Source organism: Trachypithecus francoisi, unplaced genomic scaffold, assembly GCF_009764315.1.
Source record: "Trachypithecus francoisi isolate TF-2019V2 unplaced genomic scaffold, Tfra_2.0 Lachesis_group13, whole genome shotgun sequence".
NCBI classification, from domain to species: Eukaryota; Metazoa; Chordata; class Mammalia; order Primates; family Cercopithecidae; genus Trachypithecus; species Trachypithecus francoisi.
In genome coordinates this window covers 107,875,503-107,902,232 of record NW_022681458.1, presented here as the reverse complement: position 1 = coordinate 107,902,232, position 26,730 = coordinate 107,875,503, and the positions used below count along the sequence as shown (strand labels likewise).

The 26,730-nt window shown below is 37.1% G+C and overlaps 1 protein-coding gene across 1 annotated transcript in view; it reads right to left on the bottom strand.

The window, feature by feature from the left end:
• Positions 1-26,730, bottom strand: part of DARS1 (aspartyl-tRNA synthetase 1) — an 85,095-nt gene that overhangs the window by 5,574 nt on the left and 52,791 nt on the right. Inside the window, exons 6-14 of the mRNA XM_033231651.1 lie at positions 24,287-24,367; positions 23,145-23,204; positions 14,129-14,240; positions 12,491-12,625; positions 10,153-10,300; positions 5,043-5,189; positions 3,196-3,238; positions 1,197-1,277; positions 99-210 (exon numbers count right to left, since the gene is read on the bottom strand). Coding sequence (XP_033087542.1) covers positions 99-210; positions 1,197-1,277; positions 3,196-3,238; positions 5,043-5,189; positions 10,153-10,300; positions 12,491-12,625; positions 14,129-14,240; positions 23,145-23,204; positions 24,287-24,367 — 919 coding nt within the window. The remainder of the gene's footprint in view (positions 1-98; positions 211-1,196; positions 1,278-3,195; positions 3,239-5,042; positions 5,190-10,152; positions 10,301-12,490; positions 12,626-14,128; positions 14,241-23,144; positions 23,205-24,286; positions 24,368-26,730) is intronic.

The window sequence follows — 26,730 nt, the reverse complement described above, 5'->3', positions numbered from 1 at the left end:
CAATGGAGACTTTTTAAAAAGACCGAGAAGTCTTTTAAATGTTTACAATGTATTATTTTCAGAAAATACACTCTCTTAAATTATTTTAAGTTGTTTACCAATTCCATGATGCAAAGCTCTCTCTGTTAGCAGCTGAGGATCATGTATTCTTTGAGCTCCTGACAATATTTCTTCTCCTCTCATGAACATATCGTAAGAGTTGGACTGTTTCTGCAAGAGAAAAAACACCACTCTTCAAGTGACTACTATCCTATTTCAATTCCACACATACAGAAAAAAATCTCTGCTGCATGAAAAGCAAGTTCATTTTTTCCTATAATTAACAATGCAACCTTGTTCTCTAAAGTAGAATTAAACTACTGAGGGCTGAATAACTTTTTCTTTGTTTACATCAGATTTTGTGCTCTCCTCCCATACCCCCCAATAACAAATCAGAGCGCCACATCTAATTTTTAAGAAGCAGTGCTGATCCTTATTTCACTTTATCATCTGAGATGTTTTTAAGCATGATATGATTTTTGGGGTGACTTCTGGAACTCCAAGTTAATAGGTGTGAGTCTTTATTATTACTTTAATCCCCTGTCTTTCAATAAACCAGTGGTTCTCAAAGTGTGATTCCTGGACCAGTAGCTTCAGTATTACCAGAAATTTGTTAGTTGGTCTGGAGTGGGGCCAGCAAAATGATCAGGCTCCCATTCCAGAGCAACTAATGAGAAATTCTGGGTGGGCCCCAGCAATCGATGTTTTAAAAAGCCCTCCGAGTGATTCTGATGCACGGTAAAGTTTAGAAACCACTGCAATGGAAAAATGGTAAAAGACCGTAAGACATTATTTAGATTATTAACTCCCAGGATACAATGTGAATTCCCAGTTTAAGGTCAATGACAGGATGATTTGCTAAAGTATGCAAATCTAGTAGTACCATTTGTAATTTACATAGTCTTTCTGCCTTATTAATCTTCAGAAAAATGACCAAGGATAATGACTTTAACATAGATTTTAAAAATTAATTTTCTAGAATATTCAGATTTTACAGTATCATTTTGACCAGTGGTGACAGACATCAGTGGTAATACGTATGTGTATCAAAACTGCAAATTATTAATGAAAATCATTATTCCCATTATGCAATCTGACAGTGACAATAAAATTTCCCTTCTGCTCCCAAATGGGTTACTTAAAACCGAATTACTTACGGGATTTCTTGGGTCAGGCATCGTATAGAAAGGTCTTACAGCCAATGGATATTTATCAAGAATATAAAAATCTGTATCATACTATAAAAAGAATAAATGCAATTAAAATACATTTTTAAAAAGTAAAATGGCTAACATTTTGGTAATTAACTTTTTTACACAAAAACATTGGTTCTTCATAATTACTCTAATTATATTGTATATACAATGAATATCTTGCTTTTTTTCAGGTAACATTTTTATCATATAGCATTTTGCCATGGTGTCATAAATTCTTGCAATATCTAATTTTTAGGCATTGCTTATTATTCATAGTTCTCAAAAAAAAATTTTTTTTTTTTTTTTAAAGAGATAGGGTCTTGTTCTGTTGCTTAGGCTGGAGTGCATGATGCGATCATGGCTTAAACAGGAACCTGGCTAATGTTTAAAATTTTTTGTAGAGATGGAATCTCGCTGTGTTTGCCCAGGCTGGTCTTGAACTCCTGGCCTCAAGTGATCCTCCTATGTTGGCCTCTCAAAGTGCTAGAATTACAGGCATGAGCCACTGTGCTAGGCTTACGGTTTAAATATTCATTTTTTTCCTGTTTTTTTTTTTTGAACATGTAATCCCTTTCTAATTTCTCCCCCATTCTAAATCATGCTTTGATAAACATCTTTGATTTTTACTTTTTTCTTTGTTATTCTAGTTCGTCTAGTCATTCTGATACATTTTATAATAAAAAAAAATTATCTGAAATCCTTTTGGTTGTTATAGAAACTATATTAAGTCTATGAATTATTTTGGGAAATTTGATGTAATTTGTAATATTCATCATTGAAAAACATGGATTATCTTCCCAACAATTTAAATTTTTATCTAGATATATACATGAGATTTTGGTAGTTTTCTTCAAATGAATGCTGCAACTGAAAGAAATAAATGACATTAACTTGAAATTACAACTTTTTTTAGAGAATGCTTACTATGTGACCTAGATTTAATTAAAAAGAAATAAATTACATTTCAGGGTCGGGTGCGGTGGCTCATGCCTGTAATCCTAGAATTTTGGGAGGCCGAAGTAGGTGGATCACCTGAGGTCAGGAGTTTGAGACCAGCCTGGCCAACATGGTGAAACCCCGTCTCTAAACACAAAAAAATAGCTGGGTGTGGTGGTGGGCACCTGTAATCTCAGCTATTTGGGAGGCTGAGGCAGGAGAACTGCTTGAACCCAGTGGGTGGAGGTTGCAGTGAGCCGAGGTAGTGCCACACTGCACTCCAGCCTGGGCAATAAGAGTGAAACTCCGTCTAAAAAAAAAAAAAAAATTACATTTTAACCGTTTTTGACTTTCAACATTTTTGATAAAACTTGAGAAGAGGATGTTAACAGCTGACAAACTGAAATTGGCTCTGCTGAAACAGCATTTTAAAAGTATAAACTGAATATTGTATGGCTTCAGAAATATCAGTTCTCTAGTTTAACAGTTTCAAGTGCAACCAGTAGGAGGAGCTCAAGGACTAATTTTCCTTTTCATTATACCAGTATCTTAAAAATTTTAAAAAGATCACACTAAGCTTAGCTTTTATCCTCTTTGGAGTCTTGGTTTTAGAAAATGAGATTGGAAAGTAGCTATTACATAAGAGGCAGAGAGGAAGCTCATTCATCTTTAAGTCTCATGAAACAGCAGGGGTACACAGGGAAGATCAAATCTAAATAATTTCAAATAACTTGGAGGTCATTTCTAACTAATCCGACATTCTAACTATCACTTTTAGAGACACCTCAGAACAACTTCGTAGAAATATTAAATACTGAGTTAATCAAATCATCTGGGAGAAAGGCAGGCTATCTGAATATTTCTCATTTTTCTAAGAAAAAAATTTTTTTAACGTCCCTCTTAAGTTTTTATTTATTCCAGAATCACACTATTCTAGGAAGCTCAGTCCCCTCTGCAACTGTTTTTAGTCCCAAGAGACATTTCAGAATTAGAAAAAGAAATCCAGCATATACAAGAGTCCTACCTTTTCCTTTACCAAGTGACCCAACAGCTTTTCATTTGGCGTACTGAAAAAGAAACGCGAAATCAGTGTTTGAAGATGAAACGGCAACTTAAAGACGTTAATGAGGAACTTCTTCTATTTGAGTTTCTCAAGGGATTACAAAATTTGGCCAAAACATGCAGTTGTCTATTCTGCTCTTTTCTTAAAAGGCAAGTCCTATTGAAAATCACTTATGAGTATACTTTGGCAGAGTGACTCAGCGCTTAGTAGATGCTGTTCAAATATTTAATTAAAGCAATAAACAGAATTTAGCAATTCATCGATTCAGAAATATCATGGATGAAATAATTTCCTATAATTACACATAATAAAAGTTCGCTACACTAATATGGGCTTGTCTTGCCATGAAATAGTCTTCCCTTTTTGGTACTCTTTATCAATGGTCTATGAAATAAAAATTAGTATTATCCAAGGTTTTAAAATAGTGTTTATATGAACATGTTACATTTCTATAGCCAAGAGGTAGTTACTTTAGTTTCCTATGTAAAAACAATTTCTAAAATACTTAAAAAAATACTACTCAAGCTTGTAGGATTTTTATTTTGCCTTAAAATATCATCTAGCAATGGAGGCAATGTTTAAAGCCATATATATATTTTTTTGTTAAACAAAAATAAACGGTTTTGGGTGAATTGTTTTTTGAAAAACCCTAAAAAGTGACAATAATCATTTCCTTTCCCTCCTAAAATACGTAAGTATTGTGATGGTTTAAAGGAATCATTCAAGGAAGTCTTGAATAAAATAAAAGTAGATAGAAATTTTCAACCTTTACATGTTTTATTTTTTACAGACAGGGTTTCACTCTATCACCCAGGCATGATCGTGGGTTACTACAGCCTTGATACTCCTGGACACAAGTGACTCAATTGCCTCAGCCTCCAGAGTAGCTGGGACTACAGGTGTGTGCCACCACGTTCAGCTAAATTTTAAATTTTTTTGTAGAGACAGGATCTGTGTTGTCCAGGCTGGTCCCGAAATCCTGGCCTCAAATGATCCTCCCACCTCGGCCTCTCAAAGTACTGTGATTACAGGAGCGAGCCAACATGCCCAGCCTCAATCTTTATTAAACGACATAATTTGTTTCAAAATTATAAGTTACATGATCTGAATTTAGATTATACTCTGAATACCAGGGATACTAGGAGGGTTATTCTTTCCAGGTTGTAGGAGAGGGTTGTGGGTAAAAGTCTGTCGTAAGGGACCAGAGGGGAGAAGAGAAAACAAATACCCACTCTATACCAAATACTACATATAATATAGTATGTATGATACTATATAAACAATATTGACTTTTATAACTTTTGGATGTTAACAGTTTATACCCTGATCCTGTGTGGGGATGGACTTAGACTGCTGTCTACTTTCTCTAATACCACTAATTTGGAAAGAGAAGTAACATATTAGAAGATAAAATCACAGGCAAAACTCCCTATACTCTTTAGAGTTACAAACATGAGGGGAAAATAATGGAAAATGGTGTTTATAAACAAAATTATGAAAACTTAAGCAAACCATAGTAAACATTTTTATTTCAGATCACACATTATATAAAACAGCATCATACTGTATACCAAAGTTAATAAAATATAAGTGTATCAGGTGAAAAAAATTTATTAATATTTTCATTCTCTTTTACCTTAAACCAAATTACTAAGGTTTTAAAAATCACAAAGACAACTTGGAGGACGGGTCAATAGGTGCAGCCAACCACCATGGCACATGTGTCCCTATGTAACAAACCTGCATGTTCTGCACATGGAGCCTGGAATTTAAAGTAAAAAAAAAAAAAAAAAATCACAAAGACAAACCTCAGATCGTCTTCATCTCCCATTTCGACTCCAGCTTCCCTAAGCATAGCCAATGCTTCACAATATTCTAGTCTTAGAGTTGGCTCCAAAAATTTGAATGGCTCACATGGGAACTGTTTATTCACCGTTTGAATTTCAGTCTGAAACCTATTTGCAGAATGATTTAGTTAAGAAAATGTGTGAGATAAATGTTTCCTCCACAAGAGGTCACTGTGGCAATATACAAAAATCAATCTTTGAATCAGTATATACATCAGGAAAAGCATGATCAAATTATTAAAGAATGAAATTTAAATACTTAAAATATTTAACACCATTTTTCAATCTCATGTTTTTGTAACCACAGTAACATCAAAGGATTAAAAAGTTTCTTTATAACTCAGTTAATATAGTTAGAAACATAAAATGCCCTTTTTTTAATATAAAGCAGTACAAAAATCTGACTTTTTAATTCTTTAACAATTCTTGTTATCACTGAGGAAGACCAAATTAATGAGTATTTGTCTTATCTTCCCGCATCCATATTACACTGTATGTTCAGAGAAGTGCCAATTTCCCATTTTGATAATCTCTATAGTACAATGCTTACCCTATATATATATAGAAGGTACAAGACAATGTTTACCGCACTGAGCTGAATTTCTGCTATGGAAGATGATATTTTATTGAGATTTAAAAAGTTTATTTTTGGCCAGGTGCAGTGGCTCACACCTGTAATCCCAGCACTTTGGGAGGTGGATCACCTGAGGTCAGGAGTTCAAGACCAGCCTGGCCAACATGGTGAAACCCCATCTCTACTCAAACTACAAAAATTATCTGGGCGTGGTTAGGAGGCTGCGGCAGGAGAATCATTTGAGCCTAAGAGGTGGAGGTTGCAGTGAGCCAAGATCTTGCCACTGCCCTCCAGCCTGGGTTGACAGAGCAAGACTCCATCTCAAAAAACAAAAAGGTTCCGATTTGCTTCAAAATAATAGTGAATGAGGGAAATGGTTAAACAAAATTGGCCACAGGTTGACAAGGACTGAAACTGGTTGGTGAGTTCATGGGGGCTCATTAGACTATTGCATATCCTTTTGTATGTGTTTGAAAGTTTTTCGTAATTAACAGACTTGAAAAAAGTATGTTTATATTCTATATACAGAAAAAAGTACGTTTGTATTTTATATATAGAATTCTTTACCTAGAATTTACATTCTACTTTTATTTTTTTTATTTCTGAGACAGGGTTTTTATTTCAGGAGCGCAGAGGTGCAATCTTGGCTCACCACAACTTTGGCCTTCTGGGCTCAATCGATCTTCCCACCTCAAGCCTCCTGATTAGCTGGGACTACAGGCATGTACCACTACGACCGGCTAACTTTTTGTTACTTTTTTTTTTTTTTTTTGAGACGGAGTCTTGCTCTGCCGCCCAGGCTGGAGTGCAGTGGCCGGCTCTCAGCTCACTGCAAGCTCCGCCTCCCGGGTTCACGCCATTCTCCTGTCTCAGCCTCCCGAGTAGCTGGGACTACAGGCGCCCGCCTCGTCGCCCGGCTAGTTTTTTGTATTTTTTTAGTAGAGACGGGGTTTCACCGTATTAGCCAGGATGGTCTCGATCTCCTGACCTCGTGATCCGCCCGTCTCGGCCTCCCAAAATGCTGGGATTACAGGCTTGAGCCACCGCGCCCGGCCTCTTTTTGTTACTTTTTGTAGAGACGGGGTTTCTTTTTTTTTTTTTTGAGGCGGAGTCTCGCTCTGTCGCCCAGGCTGGAGTGCAGTGGCCGGATCTCAGCTCACTGCGAGCTCCGCCTCCCGGGTTTACGCCATTCTCCTGCCTCAGCCTCCCGAGTAGCTGGGACTACAGGCGCCCACCACCTCGCCCGGCTAGTTTTTTTTTGTATTTTTAGTAGAGACGGGGTTTCACTGTATTAGCCAGGAGGGTCTCGATCTCCTGACCTCGTGATCCGCCCGTCTCGGCCTCCCAAAGTGCTGGGATTACAGGCTTGAGCCACCGCGCCCGGCCGAGACGGGGTTTCACCATGTTGTCCACGCTGGTCTCGAACTCCTAGACTCAAGCAATCTGCCGGCGTCGGCCTCCCAAAGTGTTAGGATTACAGATGTACACCACGCCTGGCCTAGAATTTATATTCTCGAAATTAAAACACCATCATTTCTTGATTGGTCTTACAGACTTTCATGGGAATAAAGCTTAGCCAGTGATTTATTAAAATCTTGATATAAGAAGGGTTAGAAAGACCCCATAATTAATTAATTAATTAATTATTTTTTTAGACGGAGTCTCACTCTGTTGCCCAGGCTGGAGTGCAGTGGAGCTATCTTGGCAATTCAAGCAATTCTCCTGCCTCAGCCTCCTGAGTAGCTGGGACAACTAGCGTGTGCCACCATGCCTGGCTAATTTTTTTTTTTTTTTTTTTTTTTTTTTTAGGCGGAGTCTCGCTCTGTCGCCCGGACTGGAGTGCAGTGGCCGGATCTCAGCTCACTGCAAGCTCCGCCTCCCGGGTTTAGGCCATTCTCCTGCCTCAGCCTCCTGAGTAGCTGGGACTACAGGCGCCCGCCACCTCGCCTGGCTAGTTTTTGTATTTTTAGTAGAGACGGGGTTTCACTGTGTTAGCCAGGATGGTCTCCATCTCCTGACCTCGTGATCCGCCCGTCTCGGCCTCCCAAAGTGCTGGGATTACAGGCTTGAGCCACCGCGCCCAGCCGCCTGGCTAATTTTTTGTATTTTTAGTAGAGACAGGGTTTCACCATGCTGGCCAGGCATGGTGCTGGCCAGGTCTCAAACTCCTAACCTCCTGATCTGCCCCTCTCGGCCTCCAAAAGTGCGGGGATTACAGGCATGAGCCACCGAGCCTGGCCCCCAATTCATCTTTACATAGCTTTTCTTTCCTTTATATATCAACTCCCATTCATCATGTCTACCAATGGTAGTATAAAAATATGACTATCAATACTTCAAAATACATTTATATATGTATTTTATACACATATACATATTTGTATATGTATATTGGATATATATACAATACATATACATACAATATAATACATATACATTTGTGTATGTATTTTTCTATGAGAGGTAAATACTAATGATAAACATGAGAGGAACATGACACAGGCCAGATAATCCAATAAACAGGTGACACCAAAATTTAAAATTCCTAAATGACTTGAAGAACATACAAAGAAGGCTTTTATTTTCAAATTGCCACCTTAACTCTACTGAAAAAGTTCAGCAATAATGGCGTTTGAATCCAATTTGTAAGTGGAGATTTGATTAATCTCAAGGACCCAAATTCATGCTTGGTCTGTTGTTATAAAAATCAAAGTGGAAATGTCAAACTCTATTATTTAATAGAGAAGCTATCAGTATTTTAAAAAAATGAGTTTCTGAAACTTTCTTGAATTATAAATGTGAACCGAAAATGAGAAAAGCTGTGTGTGTTCCTTCAGTGTAGTTCTAAAGTATATTTCGTCTTGTAAGGAAAATGTTATCAGTTGTTCCATGAACCATTGAAAATTGATTGAAATAAACTGCATCAAAATGTTTTAGAGAACAAAGATATAAAAAGAAAAAGGCGGTCTGCAATTAATTAGCCATCAAAGGCACAGATCTGCAGAGAATGCCTGGAAATATTGGCACTTACGCTACAGTATTCTTAAATAAGATCAGTAGTTAATTTCTACATTCTATTTTTTTTTTGAGACGGAGTCTTGCTCTGTTGCTCAGGCTAGAGTGCAGTGGTGTGATCTCAGCTCACTGCACCTCCGCCTCCTGGGTTCAAGCGATTCCCCTGCCTCAGTCTTCCAAAGCTGGGATTACAGGAGCATGCCACCATGCGCCGCTAATCTTTGTATTTTTAGTAGAGATGGGGTTTCGCTAAGTTGGCCAGGTCGGTCTTGAACTTCTGACCTCAAGTGATCCGCCCAACTCAGCCTCCCAAAGTGCTGGGATTACAGGCATGAGCCACCGTGCCTGCCTGGCCAATTTCTACATTCTTAAACTTACTCATTAGCCTTGCAATGTAGTAAATAAAATTCGTATTTTTGAACTCTTTTAAAATACCAATGAAACAGAACAAATACATCAATAAGGAATAAATCGCTGGCCTTCAAATAAAAATTTTTAATATGATCCTTTGTCAGTTATTAAAATGCCAGCTTAGACTATTATAGCTTACCTAATACTTGAAATATAGTCACGAATACAGAAAGAGGGAAAAATAGAGACTTTCTTAATCAACTTGACTCACTTCTATTTTCTTTTCCTATTTTCCCCATGTTAAACATCATCAAAGTAAACATCATCATAACTTTCAATGACTTTTAAAGGGAAGAGCTCTTTGCCAGTTTTGAGGGTGTAGCTAAATGGACATTCTACATAATTCAATTTTCTGAACATCTAGAACACATCTAATATTTCTGTAAATGTTAATTCATCAGATCCAAATACGTTTAAACATCCCTTCAGTCTACTAGTTTCTAATCTTTACTGAGCACTCAATGTAAATATAAATTGATTTAAGAATTAACCATATTTGACCAGACTTAATTTACATGTCGACAGATTCAGTTGACTGAAGGAACTTTTTACCTCTGAGGTGGGTAATAATGCTATTTCCACTTAATGGCTGAGGAAACTGAGGCACAGAGTTAAATAATCTGCACAAGGCCCACACAGAGAAGCAGCAGAGCTGGGATTTGAACTCAGGCTATCTGGATGTTGCTGAATCCAACCTCTTAAGCATTACCCTCAAACTATTTCCCAAATAATAAACTATTAAAAGTAACATATGCTGTATTTCTTGAGACATCCGGGATGTCAGTATAAAGGAAACAAGGACAACAACAAAATACAGTCGGACTGTTCACAATGTGGTAAATTTACCAGCAAAATAGAGGTTAATTAGTTGAGCCCCCAAATGATTTGAATCCAGAAACAGTATTCTGAGTATGGATTTTTCCAACCAATTAAATGGATCATCTAACCGATAAATCTTTATATATATGTTCATAGAAACTTAGTTTGCATGTTTAAATTGAAGAATTTTTTTTTAAAGAGCCCAAACTGATTTGAAATTAAGTCCATCTAGGTGTATAAAATACTTTTTACCTTTCTTGAAGTCCTTTGAATATTTGTACCATGGTGTCGGCAATTTCTTCCATAACTTCGTGGTAATGGTAATTAAAAGCCATTTCAATGTCCAAACCAACAAACTCAGTTAGATGTCTATGGGTATTAGAGTCTTCTGCTCTGAATACTGTGAATTTAATAAAAGAAATAAACAGCAAATACTGTTTTCAATTTTGGATAAATTGGGATTTAAATACAAAACTGTACTTAGTAGGATTTCAGTGGCATTATTTTCATATTACAGGGCTGGAAGGACCTCTGATAAACCACCTGTTTGCGCATTCTCTTGGACAGCAAGTTCATTACAAACTCCTATGGTCATGCAATAAAAGCCGTACCAAATGTAAATTAATAAGAGAGGTTCATGAGAACCCTGGGGGAATGCAAGATCCTGAGGTGTCTTCTCAATATTTAAAAATATATTCGATTATGACCAAGACAGTGAGTTCTTCTCAATTCTATTAAAACCTGACTCAAACTAAGTGAAACTCTACAAATAAAGTAACATACATATTCCATTTAACTACAGTAGTCATTTACAGGAATATTAGTGATGTGAAAGATGAGTCGAGCTACAGTCAGGAAGACTGGACAGGAGGAAAAGGCACTGAGGATATTATGAGCCACTAGCTCAGTCCAGCTAATATCCAGTCTAGACTTAATATCCTCAGTGCCTTTTCCTCCTGCCCGGTCTTCCTGACTCTAGCTCGACTCATCCTTCACATCACTAATATTCCTATAACACATTCTTGCTCAGAAACTTACAGTGGTTCCCAAATTACTACTGTAGTAAGACATAAAATAACAACAAAACCCTAAAACCTTTATGCTTTCATAAGTTAATCCTAACCTATATTTCTCACTTCTTAATACTAACTTGTCTTATTTTGTTTTCTTGTGTAGTTCTTGCTCTTTACTTACTCTGCTTCCTTCTAGAACGCCATCTCTGTTGTCTACATATCCTACTCTGTCCTTAAAGCACATCTCAGTTTGCATTTTCTTTTATGGTGACTCTAGCACACTCTGTTTTCTCTCTTTTTATACTTACTATTTATACTACATAATTAACACCCATTTGCTGATTGTATAAGGACAATCTGATTATTCGTTGTGAAAATTATTTGATTATTCCCTATGACTGTGATACATATGCATGTCTTACTCAGTCTTGGGAGCAGGCTACAATGTTGATTCCCTTATCACTCAAAGCATGGTCAGCAAATGAGCAGCATCAATAATACCCAGGAACTTGTGAGAACTGCAGAATCTCAGGCCTCTTCCCATATCTACTGATCAGAATCTGTATTTTAACAACATCTCCAGGTAATCTGTGTGCATATTAACATTTGAGAAGTGCTGGCTGGTTCTTCTTTTATGTACATGGTACCTAGCACAAGGTTATATAAGCAGCAGGTGTTCAACAAATAACTAGTTAATAAATTCAGAAAATTAAGACCCTTAATGATCTTGCTGGTTTCTCTATTAGCAGGTATTTAATTTTTATTAAGCTATCAAAAAAGATATATTAAAAAACTTGGTAAGTTTTAAAGAATAAAGTAAAACTGGCTTTTCACTTATAATTAGCTCCAAAAAAGAAACTGCCACATGATTATGTGCCTGTGCTTGACTTTCAGCAAACATTTCTTAAAAACACATTAATATAATTTATTAAATATATGATATTTGTTAGTAGTTTCTAATGGACATCAGCACACTACCAATAGTAAGAACAATACAAACAAAATAGTGAAACAGAACAGCTCTGGAATAAAATTGATAGCAAATTAGACAGAGGTACACTGTAAACTTACAAGAGTAAGAAGTTATAAAGGACAAAAACATATATTACTTTGGCCACTGCAACTACCTGCTCTTTACTGCTGATGGGGAGCTGAAAAAAGTCCAAATGGGAGCTAATTCTGTTCTAACTGCATGTAGGTATATTAAAATATATACTTAGGTATATTTCAGATGGTGTATATTTTCAAAAAAATGCATTTTTACAATGATATATTCTCAAGATAAAAATTTTCTTCAGCATTCTTCTGTAAGAATATATAATGCTTACAATTGCACTCACATGGAACGATGCTCAACTGTTTAAAGTACTGTTGACCATATTATTATTTTTTTTTGGAAAATGTCTACCCAAATATATTATCATCTCTACCTCAAAGTCTAACATTTGTGTAGTCAGCAGATAAAATAATTTAAGCTTTCAAAGTGTCTGTACATTACATAAGTAAAATGTATTCCTAACATTGTAACTACTGCACAATTAATGAACTTGGATAAAACATAACCGCCAAAATCTTACCTGGTCCAATACAGAAAACCTTCTCAAAATCAGCACAAATGCACATTTGCTTATATAGCTGTGGGGACTGAGCCAGGTATGCATTATTTTTAAAATATGACACAGTAAAAACATTGGCTCCTCCTTCACTGGCAGCTGAAATGTAAACATTTATATTTACATTATTATAATCAATTGTAAGCTTATCAATGCAAACTTCTAGTTAAAAAGTTTATACTCAGGTAGTTCACTTTAAGAAAAACTGGAAAATGAAGAATTGTGGCTAAATCATAGTCCTATGTATGTCTTCTTCTATGTGATTCTAAATAATTTATATTTAAACCAGATTTACTTCTTTGGCTATGCTTTTACTTCACTTCTGTGGATATATATGCTCCCTTTCTGCATCAATTTCAAAACTATTAAAGCCCCTTTGGAGCTGTAAAGTTTTTTTTTAAATGAAAAAAGATATTCTTCATCATTTTTCCCTTTTTAAAAAAATTTCCCCAGCAGCTGTAATAATCATTTTTCTAATTATTAAGAATACAATGTTCAATTTTGAATTTGTAACAAAATGCCCTTTGTGACACACTTTCTCGTGTTAAACAAATCTAAAAAGGGTAAAATGATTAAGACAAGATTCTCATACAAGAATAAGAATTAGCCAAGTGCAGTGGCTCACATCTGTTTAAATACCAGCACTCTGGGAGGCCGAGACGAACGACCTCAGGTTGGGAGTTCGAGACCAGCCTGACCAACAAGGAGAAACCCTGTCTCTACTAAAAATACAAAATTAGCAGGGCGTGGTGGCGCATGGCTATAATCCCAGCTACTCGGGAGGCTGAGGCAGGAGAGTCGCTTGAATCTGGGAGGTTGCGGTGAGCCGAATTCACAACACTGCACTCCAGCCTGGGCAACAAGAGCGAAACTCCGTCTCAAAAAAAAAAAAAAAAAAAAAAAAAAAAGGAAAATTTCCCATCATTAGTATTACTGATTTTACAACATAGTTTATACAAAACAAAACTGCAATACTAATTTCAAAAGAAATCTATATAATGAAGTAGTTCCTGGTGTAACTTCTGTAACAAGAATCTTGCTTTGTGTGTTACTGCCTCACTTTACAATCATTATCACAAAATGACTCTTGGAATAAGAAAATGTACTTATTGGCCGGGTGCGGTGGCTCAAGCCTGTAATCCCAGCACTTTGGGAGGCCGAGACGGGCGGATCACGAGGTCAGGAGATCGAGACCATCCTGGCTAACACGGTGAAACCCCGTCTCTACTAAAAATACAAAAAACTAGCAGGGCGAGGTGGCGGCGCCTGTAGTCCCAGCTACTCGGGAGGCTGAGGCTGGAGAATGGCGTGAACCCGGGAGGCGGAGCTTGCAGTGAGCTGAGATCTGGCCACTGCACTCCAGCCTGGGTGACAGAGGGAGACTCCGTCTCAAAAAAAAAAAGAAAAAAAAAAGAAAATGTACTTATTAATGTTGGTGATATATGATTGTTGCTATGTAAGATGGTCTTCAAAATAGTAGTCTCATGGCAATAAACCTTAATGGACACTCAGATTCTCAAGTTAAAAATTTTATTAATATAAAGCAACTCTGGGGATAGCAAATTTATTTTTAAAAATTAAGAGAAATATTTTGAAGCTTACCTGAAATAATTTTAGGAGTTTGGATTTCCACAAAACCTTTGTTAATTAAAGTTTCTCGGAAGAGATGGCAGATGCCAGACTGGAGACGGAAGACTGCCTGACTAGTTGATGTCTAGAAGACAGTAATAAAATCTAATTAAATTGACACACTTAATTACTAAGCACTAACTCTGTGGGCTAGGCACTGTGGAAACCTAACAATTCTTGCTTTTTTTTTTATGGAGTCTCACTGTCGCCCAGGCTGGCGTGCAGTGGTGCGGTCTCGGCTCACTGCAAGCTCCGCCTCCAGGCTCACGCCATTCTCCTGCCTCAGCCTCCTGAGTAGCTGGGACTACAGGCGTCCACCACCACGCCTGGCTAATCTTTTGTATTTTTAGTAGAAGCAGGGTTTCACCATGTTAGCCAGCATGGTCTCCATCTCCTGACCTTGTGATTCGCCCGCCTCGGCCTCCCAAAGTGCTGGGATTACAGGCGTGAACCACCGCACCCGGCCACAATTCTTGCTTTCAACGTTTTTAAATTCTAGTAATTGGGGAGAGGACAAAATGACACAAATAAATACAAGGTAAAAAGACAGGCTGGAATATAATGACTATATATGATCATATAAAGGTATTTCACCAGAAATGCTTAGTGAGCAAATGTTTTAATTTGTAGGAATTCCATAAAAGAAAAATATTTCTTAACAATTAGTGTAGTGAAACAACTTATTGTGAATGGTCTTATTGCTTTTTTTAAAGGCCACCCATAAAGTGAGACATAGCAATGTTTGTGCAGCATATTAATGTTCTAAGTAAGATTTTGGTATTTGACAATAAATGAATAAAAACCATGTATTTTTATTTTAACCATTACAACAATACAATTGCACGTATTTGTGTATTTGTTCAATTAGATTAAGAAATTAAATACAATAAAAGGGGACGGCATCCCATGACACTGACTTGCAATGTGGTACATAATATAGTACTCCAACTGTCCAGCACAGTCACCTGTTTCTATTTTCTCTCTTTCCCTCCTTTCTTTCTCAGTTTCTCTGGTCCTTCTAATTTACTTTTAGCCTCAATCAGTTGTGATGGTGACCAGGAAGCTCTAGAGATAATTATCTCTACTTTAACTTTCGTCCAATTCTCTGGTCAAAAGAAGTGACTTCTTATCTTTAGGTCTTGGCTTATTATATTTTTTAAAAATAGCTATCCTATGGCTAGATAGGTGTTTAGTAAAACATGTGACCTCAAACCACTAAGTTAGCTGTGAATAACTGAGTGAGGTGAAGAAGTTGTCTTCTTAGTCTCATTACAAGAATTTCAATTACTTCTCTCATACCAAAGGGCTCACCCCTTCTGCATTTACACAGTAGTACCCTGTGAAAACACTGTTAATGATGGAATGATTACATTTCTTTCACTCTAAAGAATAATATTGAAATAACCTTGAATTTCTGCAGATCAGATAAAAACATTCATGTAAAGTGGTCATATTTAAGTAACATTATTTTATAATTTACATTCAAAGTTACAACTCAGTTTCTCATAAAACAATGAAAACCATTTAAAAGGTCTTTATAATTTATTAGATTATTTACTTATTCATTTTCAAGATGTCTACATTTAAACTATAGAAAAAGACTTGCTTTTTTTTCACATTATGTGGTTTAGTGAAACATTTGGTTCATCCAATCAAAACAAATGGCATAATCTTCTGCTTTCAAAAACCTAGTGACCTATTTAGCAAAAAGCTGCTTCACTATTACTGACAAATGTACAGAGATGTATTTCACTTCAGAATATATTAAGAGGGTCACTGAATACATTTTATTGCCGTTTGCCTCTTAGCTAGTTCAACTAAACTTGGCTCACTGCAACCTCTGCCTCCTGGGTTCAAGTGATTCTCCTGCGTCAGCCTACTGAGTAGCTAGGATTATAGGTGCCCGTCAACATGCCAAGCTAATTTTTGTATTTTTAGTAAAGACTGGGTTTCACTATGTTGGCCAGGTTGGTCTTGAACCCCTGACCTCAGGCGATCTGCCCGGCCTCCCAAAGTGCTGGGATTACAGGTGTGAGCCACGACGCCTGGCCTAAACTCACTTTGACATCTTGCTAAGTGGAAATTCAACTTATGAACTGGTTGTCATAGATTATTTAATACGAATAGAAATTTCACCAATTTCTATTGGAAGTAACAAATTACTTCCATGGTTTTTAAAAAACTGTACTTCTTCACTTCCTGATTGTATAAACAAGTATGTTAATGTGTAACATTTATAGGGAAAATGGATCTGTCATATATAAGAAAAATAATTTTTTTCTCATTAGTTTCTTCAAGGCACTTGCTAATTGCTAGGAACACAGGCACCTACTTGATTAGATAGTGAACAGTTATTCACATGACAATTCTAATACATCCTAATTTCCACCTAACATTTGCATATGGAGAATATTTTCTAGCAGATTCTAGCTTTTAAATGGTTTAATTTGAAAACCACCACTCAAAGCAGAGGTGGATGGGAAAAGAATTAAACAAAAAGGAATTACTAAATATAAGATGTTCTTTAAAAGTAAATAACAAGGAAGAAAAACAAATATTTCAAAATAAATCTTCAACTATTTTGATTATGTATCTTACTAGCAAGAATACCCATTACTCCAAAGAGAATCACACTGTGTGAGCGAATTCAGACTAGCTATCTCTGCTGGTTGGAACAAGACAAAGAAGTAACATTAGTATCCTGTAAACTCTCTAACTTTGCTCAGAGGAAAATACTGTCCTCAGGCCCAGGTTGGTCAGTTAATTTAGCAGAGGAGGAGTACTAAGCAGACTGCATCAGAGTCTGAGAAACTTTTTGTACGTACTCCTGGGTCGTCTTTCTACATTTATTCCTCCTTCAAAAAGCATTATCATTACATGAGAGAACAACACAACATAGTTAAAATAAGAAATGGTAACAGTATTTTTTCTTTTCCTGGTCAAGACAAGACACTTAGAGCATATCTAAAGAGAAACAAAATCAATTTTTTATAGACTCATTTTCAAGCTGTTTCCCTATTACATATTGATTACTACAACTGACTTCTACATGAGTATAAGAATTTGCTGGTTAAGGTAAAAATCAACAATGACCCAACTTATCAGTAAGATTACAGAGTGTATGTAACAAAATAAAAGTATGTTTAATAGGGTAATTATGTATTAAATCTATCTCAAATTAAATGCTTCTAAAATATAGTACATAAAGTGAAAGCAACATATGTTAATTTCAGTGCAAATATATAACAACCTTATTTTCAATTGACAAGGAATGTACAAATACCTGACATATTTATCATTACTATACTTACCCTTACCTTAAGATACATAAATGAACAGGAAAAAGGCTTTATCATTTAAGTTATAAACCATACTAATAATATTAGTTTCCTTAATGTTTAAATCTAAAAATTGTTTTAGGTCAAATAAATACATTAATGATACCATAATATGTGAAAAAATAATACTTCCTCCTCACTCATTAAACAAATATTTATTATATGCCTCCTGGCACTGGGCTAGGTGTTAGATGATAATGGTGATTACAGAGGGCATGAGGTAGAAGATAAACTAGACAGAAAGCAGAAAACTAATTTTTCTACACTTAAAAAAAATTACTTTCAGAAAAACAAAAGGAAAAACCCAGTCCTTGAACTTTAGTTCTAAAAAAGCCTGACATTCCTTCCATTAAAATAGTTATTTTTAAATTCTATAGCAAACTTCCCAAAAGTATTGTTATTAAAATTAAAACACTGCTATTCTGTATTATGCAAAAGATCTGAAATAAGGGGAAAAAATATTCTGCATTTATAGAATTCCTTTCCCTGAGGTCCTCATAGCACTAGAAAGCAAAATTATATCTTTTGTGGAGAAGAGAGGCAGGTATATGGAGAGAAGTAAGGGTGTTGGGCGAAAGAATTCCAATAGAAGACAAAAATGCAAACAAACCCAAACTTTATACAGCAATCTTTAATAGTATTTAGCTCCTTACAATTCTCACAACAAATTACTTCCATGCTGTATGAGACTTGTAGCTTTTAAAAATACCTATTTAAGTTATCAACTAAACTACACCCACTACATCTTTTGCTTTTAATGGCTGCAGAGAACCCCTGTTTATGGTTTATCAGGTTACACAGACACTACCCGTGAAGCTGGACTAGGGGTCAGGAGAGATAGTAGAAAAGACAGTGGGAAAGACATTTCTAAACTGGTATCTGATTTAATTCCAAAGAGAACTATTATTTTTAAAAATCAGATTTATGTAGACTTTTTTTTTTTTTTTGAGACGGAGGCTTACTCTGTTGCCCAGCCTGGAGTGCAGTAGTATGACTTCAGCTAACTGCAACCTCTGCCTCCTGGGTTCAACTGATTCTCCTGCCTCAGCTTCCTGAGTAGCTGGGACTACAGGCACTGCCTGGCTAATTTTTTGTATTTTTAGTAGAGATGGGGTTTCACCATGTTGGCGCTGGTCTTGAACTCCTGACCTCAAGTGATCCACCTGCCTCAGCCTTCCAAAGTGCTGGGATTACAGGCATGCGCCACTGCGCCTGGCCTGATTTATGCAGAATTTCTTTTTCCTTCTTTTCTTTTTTTGAGACGGAATTTCTTTCTTGTCACCCAGGCTGGAGTGCAATGGTGTGATCTCGGATCACCGCAACCTCTGCCTCCCGGGTTCAAGTGATTCTCCTGACTCAGCCTCCCGAGTAGCTGGGATTACAGGTGTCCGCCACCACGCCCGGCTAATTTTTGTATTTTAAGCAGAAATGGGGTTTCACCACGTTGGCCAGGCTGGTCTTGAATTCCTGACCTCAAGTGATCCACTGCACTGGCCAGAATTACGTAGAATTTCTACTCAAACAAAAGTAATCTCTGTGAGAAAGAATCCAAACTGTCTGCAATTGCTATTATATTACTGTAACAGGGGAATTCCAGTTGTATGTGTGTTCAGGTTAACTCTGTGTCAAGACATTCCAACACACACCCATTCATTCTAATGTATGACAAAAACGCTAGCAGATCAAGTATGTATGTCCTATGGAGGGATCCTGTGATACACAGCAGTGCTGAGCACCCTTAAAATATTGTTCTAATTGATGCATTGGTCTTGAGGTCAACAGTTACGACATCCCTGAGGATACCGCCCTTGACTATTTCAGACTATCCAGATCTACTTTCAAAGAACTCCTATAGCTGTGGTGATCAAACACCTATCATTTTCATGGCAGCCCCGAGTTTCCAATCTTCTGTACACTGCTGACACAAACCAGCATTTCTTAAACTTGTCTTTTGCTTTCTACTATCATTTCTGTCTACTGGGTATCTCTCATACTAGTACTTGATATTTTTCTTTAAACCAGGTTTTAAAACTTAACTAATTCCAAGCAATAATATCCATGAAAACATGGTTTTATTTGCTGGTTACATTGTATAGCTATTAAAATAAAAAATGTTCATCTGTTTAACACCCAGAAATCACTGTGTACCTCCGGTGGTAAAGCTACCATACTTGGGAAAACACTGCAAAACCACTGAAATGTAATATAAGTTTCAATATATTGGCATCAAAACTATATTGCCAAGATAATCTCTTATATTACAAAAGTAAAAAACTTCTCTTAAAGAGTTGAGATTTTAATTTTTAGTTTGGAAAATATGTATTGAAAGTAATGAGCTAGGTGATGTGTTAGAAGATGGGCTCTTGATATTATCTAATTTTTCTTTGTTTCAGAGTTTTGTGGCTTTGTTAACAGAAAGTTTCAGGGAGATATGGCAAATAGGCTTATTTCCATTCAGTTAGTGGAGGCTGCCCTGAGTGCTGTGTGGCTACTTTAAGCTCATCAAGAATAATATGTATGTGGTATGTTGTGACTGATTGGGGGGCATTTGCCATGAATGTAATTCTTTTCTCTTGGACAGACTGTTAATCCCTTAACTCACGTACTTGCCTTGACTGAAGAGATTAACAGTCTGTCCAAGAGAAAAGAATGCTGAAGACAAAGGTGACCAATTTCAAAACAAAAATATATAATTGATAAGATGAAACCACACCCTAATAGCAGATACTTTTCATTCATTAACCCACAGGGTCAAAGTACGGTTCATTGGTGAACAATAAAATATATGCTCAGATAGCTATTTTCTTAATCCCTGCATGCCAAAATATACCTAAACATTCAGGAAAAAAATGTTACAGAATTACATAGTAGGAGCTATTTCATAGTGTGATTTCAGAGGTAGCACTGAGGATAATGTGGTGTATTAGCAAACGAAGGGAACTTTAGGAAAGCCATGGGGTCTCAAGGGTTAGGTTGCCCATGAGTCCTCAATTGTCTATTCCCTTGGCATGTGAAACCGAGTAGCAAAAAAGAGCTGATGATTCACCTTCAAAGATGGCTCAGTTTCTATGCTTACCTGGCAACCCAAGGGAGGGCATCCCTATTAAGGAGACCTCACACTACTAGTCTTATCTCCCCAACAAAATGATGTGTTCTTTGAAGGTGACCAATATATATTCCACAGGATAAGAAACCTGTAATATGAACATAATAAATATTCCGTAGACTAGCTATAGTACAGGGGGTCTAGATAAAGAAATAGACTGTAATTTTGAACCAACTAAAGTAATCCATTCATATTTGGGAAAAGTACTTAAACAATGATTCTTTTTTTTTTTTTGAGGCGGAGTCTCGCTCTGTCGCCCGGACTGGAGTGCAGTGGCCAGATCTCAGCTCACTGCAAGCTCCGCCTCCTGGGTTTCCGCCATTCTCCTGCCTCAGCCTCCCAAGTAGCTGGGACTACAGGCGCCCGCCACCTCGCCCGGCTAGTTTTTGTATCTTTAGTAGAGACGGGGTTTCACCGTATTAGCCAGGATGGTCTCGATCTCCGGCCTCCCAAAGTGCTGGGATTACAGGCTTGAGCCACCGCGCCCGGCCATGATTCTTAAGAGGGAAGACTAACATTTACTCCTAGGACAACCTTCACCTGTACCTAAGAGTGAGGTGAAATAAAGGGAACAATTCTGATCTAAAGGGAACTCTCTTGAATAGGTTCCCAGAAAACCTTCCTAACAACCTGCTAATCTATGAGGACGAAGCTAATTTGCCGTGCCAATCCGGAATATGAGCTATGTGAGTGCTATGTATGAAAAGGGTGCCAAAGACATTTTAATTCACTTTTCTAGGAATGAAAATTGCTTTGACCTTCTTGGGGGCTGGAAAGTGAAGTAGTTTTAATCAGGGCACCTGCCTGGAAAGTTCAGAGAGAAAACAATTCATATATGAGAAAAAAGTTAGGCTACACTAGAACCTAAAGGAGGATATATCTCGGAACATTCGTATTATAGAAGAAGAATGGCAATTTTGCCTTTTATTTCCAAATTCTTTAACCCTTGACTTTGCTGAGAGTCTATGAAAAGAACTAGTTGGGGACTAAATTAGATAGTAGTTTATTTTTTATTTGTTGAGACAGGATCTTACTCTGTTGCCCAGGCTGGAGTGCAGTGGTACAAACACAGCTCACTGCAGACTCAACCTCCTGGGCTCAAGCAATCCTCTTGCTTCAGCCACTTGGGTAGCTGGGACCATGGATGCATGCCAACATACTTGGCTAATTTTTAATTTTTTTGAGGAGACAGGGGTCTCGCCATGTTGCCCAGGCTGGTTTCAAACTCCTGCGCTCAAGCATTCTTTCCACCTCAGGCTCCCAAACTGTTGGGATTACAGGTGTGAGCCACTGCACCCAACCAAGACAGTAGTTTAGAAGGAATCTAAGGTGCTTAAAACCTTAAAGTGACTAATGTACACAATGTCTCCCAAAATGTAAAGTCAAAGTAAGAGTTAAACATGTGAATGCTTGCAAGGGCCAAATAACATGAATGAATGAAATGAATGATATTTGCTGGGTGGTGCAGGGCAAAGCAAAAGATAGTGTAAGAAACCTGTATCTGTCCCATCTAGCATGCTAGCTCATGTGCCAGATTCTCCTCTTTTTAAGAAGTGTCATCCAGATTTTAATGTGAAAACCCATTTTTTCAATGGTGGCAATGAATTTAAACAAAACAACCCAAAACCCAAAAACTCCTCAGGCCAACTTCTACAGGCACAAACCAATAATAACCTGTGTGAACAACTAGCAAGGACAAATAAATACAGAATGATGTCTCACTCCTGTGGCCGACATACATGAAAAATCTGAGGTTTCCAGGTAGTATCAAGAGGACTTTGGATTACTGCTTGCTTTTTCTATACAAATTAAAATGGAAAAGGAAAAAGACAAAAGGCAAATAATTAGGAATAACATGAGTAAATAATAAGGGTAGGCTCACATGATGGTAGAAGAGCCAAGAAGAACTCTTAAGGTGACAAAAAATTTGAGTTTGAGGTAGAATATTTAAGTAAAAAAGGAAGATGTGGTCAAACTATTAAGAAAGAAAGATGCAATGGTTTTACTACAATAATGATGAAACCACTAAACTCTCTTTCACTTGCAACCAAACCAGAAAGGGAAACAGGAGACCCATGAGACTACTGTATAAACCACTAGGGCCAACTGCTTGTGTATTTTTAATTTGGTGCTCCAATCAAACTCAAAGGATTGAAGCATTAATTACTCATCTCCACCTGGTCGATCTAAAATGTGCATGTAATATTTTTCATAACTTTGTAGTGATATTAATGGTTACGCTTCTACTTCCTGAATAACTTGTCTAAAAAAGATACCACCTGGAAGCAAGATCATTTACTGGCTTCAAATTCATCTGTCATTTTAAAACAAAGCAAGTCAATATCCTGTTAACTAGTATTTAACTGTTCCTGTTGCCTGCAGTTCTTTTTAGGGGAAGGTCAGTCAGAAAAGTAAATTGTTCCTGTATTATCATACTTACAGTCAGGCCAATACCATTAGCTTTATAAGCCTGAGACAGGTATGGTATCCCTGCCCCTCTCAATTGCGGCCTAATTGCTTCACTTAATAAATAAATTAGGCATACCCTAAGATCAATGACTCTGTTGTCTAATCTTGTATCCTGGTTAACAGTAGCTCTTCCTTCCTAAAAAAAGAAGAAAAGAAAAAATCAAATTTTACTAATATTTTGAAGAGCACAAAAAATACTTTCAGAAGTCATATTTACTTTTAATTGAGCAGGATGTTTGTATGTTAATACTATGCCCAAAAATCTCAGGGATCTCAAATAATGGGAGAAACACAAAGTGCGGCCACAGAGAAGTTAACATTAAAAGAGAGATGGAAAGAAGACAAAGAATTAACAGATATTAATGGTTTCTTTCCCTCTTCCACCCCTCAAAGTCTTGCCTCATTACTGGGATATAAGAAAAATTCACCACCCACTTCTTCATTGATTCCTGGATTTAACCTGCTAGCCCAAGGATGAAGGAACAGATAAAGACTGACATAGAGTAGTGGTTCTCAAAATGTGGTCTGGGGAGCAGTGAAGGTCCCTGAGACTTTCTGGGAGTTGATGAAGTCAAACTTACTTTTTCATAAAAATACTTTTTCTTTCTCACTCTTCATGAGTATACTGAGCAGTTTTCTAAAGATTCTATGATGTGTATTCATCACAATAGAATGAATGCAGAGGCAATATGAGAATCTAGTTGTCTATTAAGCCAGCAATTACAAAGAACTGTGGTTATATAAACAGAATGTCATCTGAAGGATGAGGTAGCTGAGTGGTTAAGGCAATGGACTGCTAAATACAATGTCACTCTAACAATAATTATTTTTTGCTTTGGACAACTGTAATTTTTTCATAAAATGTTATTAGCTTCATGATTTGCATAATACTACATATGCCAACATGCATGCAATGTATATATAATTTTTAATAAATATTAAAAAATGTGTTTTAATTCCCAATACTATAAATATTGATATATATACACCAATAAAAACAAAAACTTGTAGGGTTCTTAATTATTTTTAACAATGTAAAAGGCATCTCGATACCAAAAGGTTTGAGAATTGCTGATTTTAAGAGTAAACTTAAATAACAGTGGAGCTCAAAATCACTTCACAGGCACCCTTAGTACAAAAGTAGGGCATCAGGTTTTCAATGTTTTGCAAACTAAATATACAGAGGAAGCATAATATTTCATAAGTATAATTTTTTACCTCTTCTCCTTCCGCCTCAGGCCGAACAGCATCATCCAGCTGCAGGGGCAGGCGGGGTTCAGCCAAACTGATCACATAAATCTGAAAGTGAGAGATTGCCAAAAATAGTAGAAAGCACATAAAATCTGCATCCTTTGCTTAAAAAACAATCTACAGTTGACTTAAGCATGAAGCAATGTTTGCATACATCTTTAATTGAAACTACTTGCTGAAATCAAACAAGATGATACAGGTTTTTTCACCTTGATGATTTGTTTAAAATGAGGATAATATTTTTTGCCTACCTCTATGGTTGTTAGAACAGTCAAATAAGATAACATATATAAAAATTATTTGTAAATTCTAAGATGCCTACCAATGTAATGAGTAACGACTGGGGTGTAGGCACTGGCTTACGGTCTAGCTATGTCAAAAAAGCTATGGTTAGTGGTTGGTGCTGTGGGTCACACCTGTAATCCCAGCACTTAGGAAAGCTGTGGTGGGTTGATCACTTGAGCCCAGGAGTTTGAGACCAGGCTGAGCAACATGGTGAAACCCTGTCTCTGCAAAAAAATACAAAAATTAGTCAGGCATGGTGGCACGTGCCTAAAATCCCAGCTACTTGGGTGGCTGCGGCAGAAGGATCACTTGAACCTGGGAGGCAGAGGTTGCAGTGAGCCAAGATCGTACCACACTCCAGTCTGGATGACAGAGTTAGACCCTGTCTCAAAAAAACAAAAACAGAAACAAAAACAAACATAAACACAAAAAAGCTATTTTCAGGGAAATCACTTAAGCTCAGAGTTTCAATTAAAATAAAGCCTGCTATAAGAATCAAACAGAATAGGCCAGGCGTGGTGGCTCACACCTGTAATCCCAGCACTTTGGGAGGCTGAGGCGGGCAGATCACGAGGTCAGGAGTTCGAGACCAGCCTGACCAACATGGTGAAACCCTGTATCTGCTAAAAATACAAAAATTAGCAGGTGTAGTGGCGCATGCCTGTAATCCCAGTTACTCAGGAGCCTGAGGCAGGAGAATCGCTTGAACCGGAGAGCAGAAGGGTTGTGATGAGCTGAGATCATGCCATTGCACTCCAGCCTGGGCAAAATAAGTGAAACTTCATCTCAGAAAACAAACAAACAAAAATCAAACAGAATAATAAATGTGAAAACACTTCAGTCATGTGAAGGAGCAATTAACATATGACTTGTTGTTATTATTATTATTATTAGTTTTGAGATGGAGTACCACTCTGTCACCCAGGCTGGAGTGCAATGGTGTGGTCTTGGCTTACTGCAACCTCTGTCTCCCAGGTTCAAGTGATTCTCCCAACTCAGCCTCTCGAGTAGCTGGGACTACAGGCACGTGCCACCACACAGGCTAATTTTTGTATTTTTAGTAGAGACGGCGTTTCACTATGTTGGCCAGGCTGGTCTCAAACTCCTGACCTCAGGTGATCCGCCTGCCTTGGCCTCCCAAAGTGCTGGGATTACAGGCATGAGCCATCACGCCTGGCCGCCTTGTTATTATTAACAGCATTTGGCCAGTGCCACTGCCACTGCCACTACTAGGACCAAATTCAGTCCAGCTCTGCTACACTTCTTTTCTCATTCTTTCTCCTTTCAAGTCCCCTTCATTGCTCTCTCTCATCAAACATGTTACATATATCTCATTTCCTGCCAGTCTCCTGGTTAGGAAATGCCCCTAGAGGATGTTCCTTTATGTTGTCAAAATTCCTCAATATTCACTCACACTAATTTCACATTTTAGTGATAAAAAGCAACTGGGTCATAAAGACCGAGCTAGAGTCTTTTGCTCTTTGTTTTTCTGGCTACCTTTAAAAAGCATATTACCGTATTAGTTAACCCAAACTATGTCTCGAAAACCTGCTAAAGCACAAACAGGAAAAATACCTTATTTAGTTACTTCAGGAAAGGGAATTATACTCTTCTAGTTGGCAGATCAATATTGGCATTCAGCTGAGATACCCCAAGAAATAGTGTAGGAAACTTTAGTATTCCTTATTATAAAATAGAATTATTTGTCACCACTCCCCTCCCTAAACCCAAATTCTAGGATTCCCTTTGACAAGTTAACAGAAACTTGATCTCCAATCCAAATTGGAGAACTGAAGAGCTGCTACTTCTACTTTTATAACTAGTGGGAATTCATCATCCTCTTTACTATACCATGAGTACTCTGACCCCAGAGTCTTCACATAGTGCTTGGCACAAAGTACCTATCAACAGTAACTGCTGGCTGAATAAGTAAGTAAGTGATAAAGCAAAGTCACTACTTATATAAGATTCTACTTAGTAATACTTCGTTCTTTGTGAAATACTTTATAATTATTTTTATTATGGCAAAATTTGTAAGCTCTTTAGGCTTACAATTTATTAATATTTATTGTACACATCTAGATAATATTAAAACTACATTTGCTTCTAGTAGAAAAATAGAAGTA